Genomic DNA, 12,053 nt, shown 5'->3' with positions numbered 1-12,053 from the left:
GATTTGCAATACGTCTTCTGGATTCCCAATTACAGAACTTAAGAGAAAGTGTTCATGATTAAAACTTAAGAAGAAATTTAAATTTCTTTCAACTAAATAATGGAGGGAAAGACTTGCTAGGCTAGGCAATATCCACTACATTGATTGGAGGATTAAGACAAAAACATGAGAAAAATGCACTGCAGTGAACAGGTTCTGACACAGCAGGGGTATGGATTGGATGACCCGCTAGGTCTCTTCTCCTAGTAATTTATGATTCTTTCAGATTTGCCTGGAAAATGGTTTCCATTTGTCATTTACTCAAGCTGAACCCCCTCTTCAGTACCCCTCCCGATTCTTCCGATATATCAACCAGTGAAAGAAAAAAAAAACATCAGATCTGAAATCTTTAAAAAACTCCCCTTGTCAACCATCCAAGCCTTTGTGTGTTTTATTGATTCAATATTCCACAATTCCATTGCAGGCTTAGCAATAGAAGCTAGAAATACACCAGGCTTATTTTGAAGATCCTACATCGCATATTTTACTGGATATGTACTTTAACTAAAAATTCAGAGGAAAAGGGAGGGCTTTAATATAAGGTCCCTTGAATAATATATGCATTTAACTGAATATTTTGGCAAAAACTGAGTAGAGAGCAAATTTATCAGGCTAATTAGAAAAAAAATAAAGTATGTATCTGAAGTAAGTAGATGTACTCGCACTTGTCATTGGGAAGCTCTTGGTTTATTTGGCACATGAAACAATGGCAGCCGCCTTGCCCTTGGTGCTGATTTCTGACTATTCTAAAATGTCTCCTCTGAGCCAGAATACACTGGCTGCTACTGATCATGCTGTGAGACACCTGCACTGGCTACTAGGCTTGTCATGACGCACAAAACCCTACCATCTTCAGCTTGACATTGTGCACGTTATAATTATTCATCCAAATGAATATGTCAGAGCAGCAGCAGCAGACCTCTCATCAGAGCACAAGAAAAATACATCAAAACATTATCAACCCAGCAGGAAGACAGGGACCATAAGGAAAATTACCCATTTTTAATACAGATGCCATAAAGCCATGTCTATTATTATATAAAAAAGAGGGGGGGGACAACCATCAAGCTTAAAGTCCAAAAGTACTAGAAGATGAAATAGGAAACAGCTGTTAGTGGGGGAAATCAATTATGGTACCTGAAATCTATTTACATTCCCTTTAACAAGAGTGTGCTGGTATTCTAACAGTGACACTTGCACTGTTTGAGTTAAGGGTCTTGTCAATGTTTTCATTAAGGTGACCTACAGATGTAAGAAGTAAATACCTATCAAGAACTAGCACATGCATGCTGAATACCCAAAATATCTAGAACAAGAGGCAACCAGTCTACATATTGTTTTCCATTTTCCATTGCGCACAAAGAGAGAGAAAACAGTTAAGTAACCATCATCCTGGATATTTAGAATCAAGGGGCAACTTCAACTATTTGTACTTGTGAATAATATTGGACAAGGAAAAAAAATCATTTGCAGTTTTCTTATGCAGACGCAGTTTGCATTACCATAAAAATCTGGCAGTTTAATGTTTTCAGTACAGTTGTTTGGTTGGCATTTGTCTGTCTTGGGAGACAATGGAAGAGTGTTTCTTTGAGGGTGAAGTCAAACTGTTGGAAGCTTGCCGTGTCTGCTGTGGCTGTAGAGACCGATACGGGAGAGGCATATTTTGTTGCAGCTGGGGCAGACATTTCCTCTCTCTGCACTCCTCCCAGATGGCATTCCCCCTCTGGATGCACGGCCCGACTGTCTTTCTCCAGGCCTTGTGGTTGTCTGCAAGGTATTCCCACACAACCGGGCTGACGTTGCTAGCCTTCATGTCATATTTGCAGACATCTTTGTAAAACAGAGTTGATCTGCCAACAGACCTAAAGCCAGCTCCCCGTAGAGCACGTCCTTGGGGATCTTGCCATCTTCCATTCTGTGGACATGACAAAGCCAGTGCAGACATCACTGAGACGGAGTGCAAACATGCTGGGAATGTGGGCTTGGGAGAGCACATTTTTGTTGGAGACTCTGTCCTACATTGCGGTGCCCAAATCTTCCTGACACAGCATATGTCAAAGGCACTGAGGCAATCAATGCAACACTTTACAAATCTGATATTCCAAAATAGAATTGTAAGCATAACGGGACTTATCTCTTGAGTCTTAATGTCCTGGCTGATGGTTTCAAAAGACTTCTCTCTCTTTGTGAGTAATGAAAAACAATATGTAGACTGGTTGTCTGACTGCACAGCTCACACGTGAGACAGAAATATCAGCAGGTCGGGAAAGCACCAAGATTTGTAAAAGTACAAAAATGAAAAAAAAAACAAAACAAAAAAAAACCCCTGTCTTAGTGAGGACAGAGCATGTTCAGTAGCCACAGAATACTGACTTTTGGGAAGAAGAAAAATATGGAAAGAGAAGGAGGGATGCAATCGAATATCATGGATGTGAGAAGGGCTCATTGTCTAAAACACTGAACAATACAGATGCCTCAAATTATGAAAGAGTTGCACACCCTTGATAAGATAACCTATGGTGCCCATAATGCCATCTGGGGAATTTGCAGGAGGATACTGAATATGGATGCTTTTTTCAGGCCTTTTGTAATACTTCTCCAAATTCGTGCACCCTGAACTTTCACAAACCACACAGCCATGCATGACAGAGTTTATGCTGCTCTGTAAAGCACCATGTTCTCTGACAGCAGTACATTAAAAAAATAAGCAAAATAATGTTTTCAATGTGAGAAACCTTTAGAAAATTAAGTATTTTGCATTCTTACCAGAGGGGGGCATCCCATGAACAGGACAAACTATTAATTCTATACAAATCATATATGGTACTCAAGTTTCTATATCTAACAGGAATGAAATGATTCCTAGTAACAATATTTTTTACTGGGTTAGAGTGTAGTATTTATAGCCATCATAAATACCAGCTCCCCATATAAAGAATTATATTGAATTCAAATTCAAGATTTTCAGCACCTTTAGACATCAAAATATTTGGGAATTCACATTAGATTGCTGCTCATGGGATAACATTTTAGTATCAGTCAGTGTGTTGCACTTGCACCTAAGAAAGAAAAAGAGTGGATTTCTCAGGGAGGCTGGCAATCCACCACGACAGAAATAGAAAAGTATGGAAATGACAATTATTTGATTTATCTTTCAGTCTGAATTCACAAAAGCTATGCAGTCCTAAGCCCAAGGTGATTTCTGTATGCTGTATTCTAATGCATTATGATGGTCATTTTACTATTAGAAACATCAAACTGCCTTATACTGAATCTACTATTTAGCTCATATTGTCTACACTGGCTGGCAACAGCTCTCTAGGATTTCAGACAGGGGTCTTCCCAGTCCCACCTGGAGATTCCAGAGACTGAACCTGGGACTTTTTGCATTCAAATCACACACTCATCTACTGAGCTATGTCTTTTTCGTTTAGCTTTCCCATATCATATCTTATTTGTGACTACTTTTGTAACATGTTTTTTCATGCTGTAAGCTGCCTTGTGAATGGGTTGAACTGTGGAAAGGTGGGATGCATATAAAATTATGTCTGAATATATGTATGTATGTTGGCTGGAGCTTCTTATCCCCATTTTCCAGGCTCCTTATCCCCGATCTAGACAAAGGACCCCTCACTGCTCCATCCTAAGATTACCCTCTGCATCCTATGGTGGGAAACTTGTATCATCATATCTACACTCATTCAGCATGTCTTGTAATGCTTTCCTTCTGCTGGATACTGCCCATTTCCCCTTTGTTTCATATAACCCTTCCCCTTAGGTAACTGACTTAAGTGCTTGTTCTCAAGATATGCTCTTCAATCTGCCTGGAAATGCAATGTTTTCAAACTTCATCTCCAGGACCGGTTGCTTCAACCCCAGCTAGTCACCCTACCCTCTCTCTCTCTCTCTCTCTCTCTCCCCCCCCCCTTGAGCCTTTGACTATTCTCCATGCTCCATGTTTGTTTTTCCTGGGTTACTCAGGGATCTTACAGGAATATGACCCTTCATGTTTTATTTCCTGGTGATTTTTTGACCTTTCCTCACTTTTGAAGAGTTCTAATTTCTAAAGAACCTGGTTGCCTGCCTGGAACCACACAGTTTGGGGCTCAAGGGTGACCTATGAAGGGCTGCATGCCTTTGGTCCCCTCACCATAGTAATTTCTCTGTACGAAACATAATCTGCTTTTCAATTACTGAAAGTAGTGTCCGAGGAGGGTGCTTAGCCACTACGGAAGGCTCAGTATCCAGTCTGATCCCTCAACCTTTGAGTCACCATGAGTCTCAAGGAAATTGCTCATTCTCCTCCTCTTGTTGGAGAAGGTAATTGGTAGCATTTCAACTCTTCGTATTCTTTGCGTCACCTCCATTTCCCTGATATTGCAGTCTTTTGTTCCCCCACGTGTCCCAAATGGCATAGGACAGCAGTGCAGAGGGGGGGGGGAGAGTGTATATCAGAGTTGTGATGTGAATAATTTAAACAGTATATTCAGTTAAATAATGACTGTCTGTTGCACATAATTTTTCTCATTGTCTTTCATTGTTTGCTTTGCATATTATATATTGTTTAGTTGGAAGTCACCCAGGGAATATTTATTGATAGGAAGCTATTTAAATTAAAATAATAGCAATAATAATATTCATCGTCTACAGCCTGACATGCAAGGATCTTGGGCCAGCCAATGGAATTTGAAGACTTTTCTTTGGGCAGCTGAGCTTCATTACATATCAAACAGCTCTGACTTCCCACTGGATGAATGGTGGTTAACGGATAGAGGTTGAGTCCCAAGTAGACAGAAGATACCCCATTCTGGACAGAAACAGTATGTGGGGACTCCCGGGTCCAGAATGAGGTAACTGTGCCACTAAAGGGCCAGGTGCACAGCTCTGTATTGGGAAGCTTTCATTCTTTGATGTTTTCGTGTTTTCCTTTATGCTTCATTGGAAGCTGCCCAGAGTGGCTGGGGCAACCCAGTCAGATGGTTGGGGTATAATAATAATAATAATAATAATAATAATAATAATAATAATAGTTGTTGTTATGAAGTGCAGAAAAATTGACCACTGACTCTCTGGATTTTGTCCTATTAATACTAAATACACAACTAAGTTTATTTATTTATGTAACAGGATTTATATACTGCTTAATCACACATAACCTCAAGTTGATTACATAGAATATAAAATGTTCATTATGTTATTTTTTTCCACATAAACGGAACAAAAGGAAGAGAGCTTAAGTTTATGTTAGACAAGGTCCTTGCAGAAGGCTAAGTAGTTTGGATTGGATTTGATATCCTACCTTTCACTCCCTTTAAGGAGTCTCAAAGCGGCTAACATTCTCCTTTCCCTTCCTCCCCCACAACAAACACTCTGTGAGGTGAGTGGGGCTGAGAGACTTCAGAGAAGTGTGACTGGCCCAAGGTCACCCAGCAGCTGCATGTGGAGGAGCGGAGACGCGAACCCGGTTACCCAGATTACGAGTCTACTGCTCTTAACCATTACAACACACTGGCTCTCAGCAGGTAAGTTCGTTAACAACCGGAGAAAAGAAGGAAGGCTGCCTACCTCTGGAATCCAGGAGACAGAGAACTGAACTGGTAAGTCCACAACGCAATCTGGTGGTTCTGTGGGATACTGAGACAGAAGTGTGGAAGTTCAACATTTTTACACCTTATGAGTGATTTATTATATATATTTTTATTGCAATGTAAGCATACACTTAGCTGAGGTTAGTTTAAATAAATCCAAAGTTGAACACAAAGGTAAACAGGGCTAGCCCATCCATGAGACAGAGTGAGGCAGCCACCTCAGGCAGCAGAATCCAAGAGGCTCCACACAGGTGTGCTCCCCCTGCTGGAGAAACAGTTGCAGTGGCTTCCAGTGAAATCTCACAGGATTATTGCAAGATTTCACCAGAATCTGGAAACCGAAGCTGCATAACCCCAATGAAAGGCTTCAGCAGGGGCATCGCAGACATGGGCCACCCCTGAGAGTAAATAAAATTTGAATAAACCAGGTATTCTGAGGTTTGAAAGCAGACCTTTTTGGGAAGCACATAATATTAACAGGAAAAAACCTTTCTGCCTTATGTGCATCCTATATATAATATGCTACACAATCTCTTTCTATATATGCAAAGACAAAGTAGGGCATTTTCTTGTCACAAAAATCTCCTGGCCACCTGTCACAAGTTGAGCCCCAAGATGAGTTTTAAACTTAATAAACCTAACCACACTGCTATATGCATAACTAAAGTTTTCTGGAACATGTGGGAAGAAAACAAGAGGTGACTGATCCAGCATAACTGAAGTTAATGCTCCAATTTCCACTTATTTCAGTGCTCACACAAACTGTACATACATACATATTTATATAATGCAAGTCCTACTGATATAAGATGGACTTGTACATGCAACTGAACACAATGTAGAAAACCAAGTTTGGCTGAAACTGAAAGAGAAGCGCTGATGAAAAGACCACTACCTTTCCCCTAATCCACCTTCATAAAATTCTTGATTAAAAGGCAGAACACGAACATTTGAGGTGTTAAGAGGAAGTGAGGTTAAATATAAATACAACTTAAACCTTCCCAAATGAATCTACCCAACATTAATCCTGGATACTTGCCACCTACTACTCTGAATGTATTATCCTTCTACTTTGTTTTCTAATACTATGGTCCCTGCTAAACTTAATTCAGTAGTAGACCACATCCAATTGGCTTTTATGGTAATGACGTTTAGCTTCTCTATAACTTTATATCCGCTTCTGGTAATCTCTCACTGATTCTCACACCTGCTCCTCACCTATGCTACACTTACATTTATTTTTATTTCTCTGGCTACTTGGTATTCAAATTTACACTTATATTTTATTACACCTACCATGGTTCATGTCCCCTGCTGTACTTTCCATTTTTAAAGGAAACTTTTATGGCTTGCAAAAGCTCTTATGCTTTGTCAGTTTATCATGCTCTTTTCAGTCAGTTACACTAATGACTTTTGAACAAGTCACAAAATGAAGAGGGAGTGGTTAGGGAAATACAGCTGGAGAAGGGAAGGCATGCACGATTTTCTTCTGCCACACACCTTATCTGTAGGACAGTAGGTGTTGGGTTAAGTCATCCCACTTCCTGACAAATGATTGGCCATAGAGGACAGTTTGGGTTGAGATGTGCAGACTATTAGCTTTTCAGCCTTTACTGCATTAGAGAGAAAATATATTAGGATAGAATAGAAAAGAGTCAGTGTGAAAATTAGTCTAGACTCTGTACCAGTTAGGTATACTTTTCTCAAAACATCACACAATGGAAGGGAAAAGGGAATAACAGTAAGTATGTGATTCTTGGCATGTTTACTGAGATGATCAGTGAGATTTACACCCTGTGGTTAGGACTGCAGTTGTGCAAGAGACAAGTACTCCTTACTGTATGCTTAAGTACTCCAGATTTTCTAAACATCATATGCCTGCAATTTTGATACATTTATGGAAGAACTAAATCGTTTAAAATGTGTTTTATACCTACTAACACACACAACCCCATGCTCAAGCACATCTGCATTTATTCTCAGCCTTTTAAAGACAAAATACAATGAATTGCCCAAGAAACTAACACAATCATTCTTCTGAGTTTAAAGAACCCACTGTCAGTTAACATTCTGCTTTCCTTTTACAGGATTGACTACACCACTCTCACTTATCAAGAAAGGTGTGGGTTTGCCCTATGCTTTTAAGAATATGAGTTCTATTTATGTTTTTAGCTTATTGCCATAATGATGGACTCAGAAAACGAAACCAAGTCACAATAACGTGGATCTGAATTGGGGGCGGGGGAAGAGTTCACTGTAGTCTTCAATAAAACCTGGATTGTTACATATAGTAACATATTATTTTGTAGTAGATATTAAAATAGCATGGACATTTTCAACAAATATTACTGGTCAATAGTCCTTTTTCAAGGCATTCATATAGTGTCTATTAAAATAATGCAGTGCCTACAACCAGCGCTTGAATTAGAGGAGGAAAAGGGCCCACAAGCCCTCCACCCTGACTTCCATTCTTGGTAGCAAATCGTGTAGCCAAATCATGTAGCCTCCTAAAAACAGAGTTTAAGCAGAGCCCCCAGTCCCAACAATTCAAACATGTCAATACCTCTTTGCTGAATTGCTACCCAGAATAATAAACCCAATACAGTTGCATCAATAGCAATTTTCTAACTTTGGTAAGGTGACAGGGAGTTACCTATAGGATACTTCTTTCTCCAGATCCCAGCCCTCCTTTTTATGGTCTAGTTTCCACTGAGGAGCTAATCCATTTTTCTGAGTTATACCAATTTGGAGTCCACACAATCAATTAAATGTTAGGGAGAAGGGTTCCATCTTCTCTTCCATGTGCAGGAAATGTTATCGTGTGGAGGAACATTCAATCACTTCACCACTCTCATAAAATCTGGTGCCGTGCAACCCAGATAAAGGATTATCATTCCACAGAGATTTAGGCCTTTGGTTAGCATTTGCTAACATAAACTAGAGAATGGGGTGAACATAAATACATAAATGGAGCTCTTACTGGATTAGACCGATGGTCCATCTAATCCTACAATCTACTTCCAATGCTCAACAAGAGGATTCCAGGAAGCACACAAACGGGCCAGGAGGCGTTTCCTACTATTGCTCCCAGTAGCTTGATATTCAGCGATATACTACCTCTGAACAGAGAGGTTTCACCTAGCCATCATGACTAATAGCTACTGATAATCTTATCCTTCATTAATATGTTCAGTCCCCACTTAGAGCTATCTAAGCCAATGCCCATCATTACATCTTGCGGGAGCAAATTCTATAAATTAATTATGTGTTATGAGAAGAAGTGCTTTCTTGATTTTTCTGTCTATCCATTTCATTGTATATATAAACAGACTTCTAGTACTATAGAAAAGAAAGGGGAGAAAATTCTATCCATATTCTTTCCACCATGCATATTTTATAAACCTCCTTCAAGAATGGAAGAGAGTAGAATTCACAGAGACAGGAACAGGAAGGAGAGAGAAAATAAGCCTGTAGTACTCTCCCCATCATGATTAGATTGGTAGTATCACATCTACACTAAGAACCTTCTAACACCTATTAAGAAAAAGCATTGTATGTAGGAATATTAGAACAGCTCTTCAAAAATGCAGAACCCCTGCATAGCTTTTAGAATACTATCAGGCAAGATCCAGCCAAAGCTGAGCACTTTTCAGTACCATACGTCATATTGATTGCAATGGCAGAATTTAATATATACTTTGAAAAAATGGGATTTAAATAAATTTAGTTTTGGTGGACTATGCCCAAACATTTTCTGCTTGACATTCTTTAAATAAAAAATAACATGAATGAGCATCATTGCATAGTGTATTTATTACATATATTACCAGAAATCAAATCCCTGTGTCACCAAGCACACGTTTTATATATTAATTTTCTCCCTTGGCAAGTTTAAATGCCAGACACATTTTTAAAAAGGACAAACACAATTGATCCTTTCATCACTATAATCTTGTGAAACAGAGTTGATTGATGACCACTAGGTACAACTGGCAACTTGCATAATCTGGTCACTGCACAGTAAAACTAAAATTGTTACTTCCTCTTCCAACAACATACTCACTTTAGATAAAACAAAGCTATGAAGAATTAGTGCAAAATAATTTGAATTTGCAACACTCTTGGCTTCTGCATGAATCTAACTTAATGGGACCGCTATTTTGTGCAAGGAACATTTTAACTGATGCAGTGAAGGCTTTAGAATTTCACCCTGTAAGCTCTCATTAAACTTAAAGAAATCAGAATTTTGATTTAAAGATTTAAAGTGAGAGTTGTAAAATGAAAAAGAGACTGGGCTCAGAGTACTGGAGTCACCAGATTAAATTGAAGGTGCAACAGGTCTAACTCCACCAGACCCAGATGACAATCCTACCGTTGCCCTGAACCTACCAAGATCTATTTACAGGATCATATTCTCTCACATAAGCCTGCTCAATTATTAAGGTAAAAATCAGAGACTCTTCTCCAAATCCTCCCACTGTCTAAACATGAGGGAGGTGGTGACTGGAGAAATGGCCTTTTAAGTACTGGCACCACACATGTGGAATGCCCTCCCTGGAGGGGTTTACTTTTACCAATTTGAGGTGAGTGTAATCATGTGACCTAACCTACGTATTAGTGTTCACATATATGGGAGTGTAGCGGGAACCCCCCACCCCAATCATTCAGTCTGTACAAACTTCACACACTCACACACTACATATGCCACACTTCTGTTATAAATTCATAGAAAAATCAACCATACATCAGATTTGCACTGTTCCATTTTTATTTTACTCCATATGACAAGGACTATCAGAGGGGGGTGGCTTGGTTCTGGTCAGCCATAATCCCTTCACCATCCCAGCACATCCACAGGAGCCCTGCCCAGTTGCTATGCCAACCCTGATGGACCATCAAGATCACAAAGAACTTGCATATGGGAGTGGATTCAGCATGGACTGAAACAAAGGACAATGATCAGATCTTCCCTCTGGGGGCAGGACACTGCCAACTCCCCTTTGTCTCCTGGAAGTGACTCATGGGGAGGGGGAAAGGAGGAACCAGCCAGTTGACAGGACACTCAGGTTACCACCACAACTCCTCCCTCAACCCCTCCTTTCTGTAATGTATGCACGATGTTTCTGGGGGTGGGCTTGACCTAGAGGATGGGAATTTCAAAAGTTTTTATAAGGTCTTGCACAACATCTTTCTGGGTCTTTCCTCTCTCCTGCAAGTGAGGGGAACACCCTGTTGCAACAGTTCAATAAAGGCCAAGCCTACAGGCTGCTGTTTTGCTCCAAGTTATCCTGGTTGGTGTCTTTATTTTGTCCAAGGGAGCCCTCGGATTTTTCCGGTAACAGGAGGAACACAAATAGCGTCTCATTAAGAGTATAAAATTTGTTACAAAAGGGAAATACTGACATACAGGTTGCTGCAGAAATAAGAAGTCAATTATGCAGGTGATATTTAAATTGAACCAGAAACTTTGAGATTAAAGTTAAAAGTTGGTAGAGGTAGAAGAGCCCTAGTGCCCTCCTAGAGGATAACTTGATTGAGTCACGGAAAATAACAGATATTTGCATTTTAAAGAAGTCTCATGCTACTAAGCATAGCTGGTGAAGAGTCCCTTCTAGTGCAGACAACAGGCATTGTCTCTCTTGTCTTTTCTAACAAAATAAATTAAAAAACAAGATGAATAGTGTATATGCTGATAAAGTACCACAAGTTCAACCTTGCCATTGTTGTCTCAAGCATCTTCTTGATATGCCTTCTATGGACAACATGGAGATTTGTTATGGCATACATAGTACAACAAACAGTAAGGCTGAGCTCTTCAGTAATAGCAAGCAAATACATTCATTTACCCAGTCTTTTCAGCATGCAAGCAGGTTTTAATCTGATTATGTTTACTGGCAGCTGCTGTTTTTTTACCTGTGTGTGTGTGTTTTAAAAAAATATTCTGCCATTGTTAATTTATATTCTTTTATCTGATATTGTTATGACTGTTGCAAACCACTGCGGGAGTTTTGTTAACTAAAGAATAGCACAGAAATGTTTTAAATGAAAAGCAAACAAATAACCACATGCCAGAGCCAGCTACAGAAGAGCGCTTCGTAGGAGTCATTTAGACCTCTCTCTTTCCAAACCATCTTACAGAGGAGTGGGGGGAATCTGTAACCTGTACTCCACACACATGCCAGGGAGCCACAATTGTGGCCAAGTAATCCATATGCAGGCTGATCGCCAAAGAATTGATGCTTTTGAATTATGGTGCTGGAGGAGACTCTTGAGAGTCCCATGGACTGCAAGAAGATCAAACGTATCCATTCTTAAGGAAATCAGCCCTGAGTGCTCACTGGAAGGACAGATCCTGAAGCTGAGGCTCCAATACTTTGGCCACCTCATGAGAAGAGAAGACTCCCTGGAAAAGGACCCTGATGTTGG

At 39.8% G+C, this 12,053-nt stretch overlaps 1 protein-coding gene and 1 long non-coding RNA gene across 3 annotated transcripts in view; one reads left to right on the top strand and one right to left on the bottom strand.

Annotated features, from left to right (window-relative positions):
• The window catches only part of LOC309529748, a 537,650-nt gene that overhangs the window by 381,447 nt on the left and 144,150 nt on the right, over positions 1–12,053 (top strand). The window lies entirely within an intron of this gene.
• Positions 1–12,053, bottom strand: part of FANCL (FA complementation group L) — a 46,198-nt gene that overhangs the window by 10,323 nt on the left and 23,822 nt on the right. For both annotated transcript variants that reach the window (XM_082217822.1, XM_082217823.1), the window contains one exon: positions 5,605–5,673. In XM_082217822.1, the coding sequence (XP_082073948.1) occupies positions 5,605–5,673 (69 nt within the window). The remainder of the gene's footprint in view (positions 1–5,604; positions 5,674–12,053) is intronic.

This window comes from Podarcis vaucheri (assembly GCF_965113315.1).
Source record: "Podarcis vaucheri genome assembly, chromosome: 3".
Classification (NCBI taxonomy): domain Eukaryota; kingdom Metazoa; phylum Chordata; class Lepidosauria; order Squamata; family Lacertidae; genus Podarcis; species Podarcis vaucheri.
Note: the sequence above shows the minus strand (reverse complement) of the source record. Positions and strands in the feature narration are given on the sequence as shown.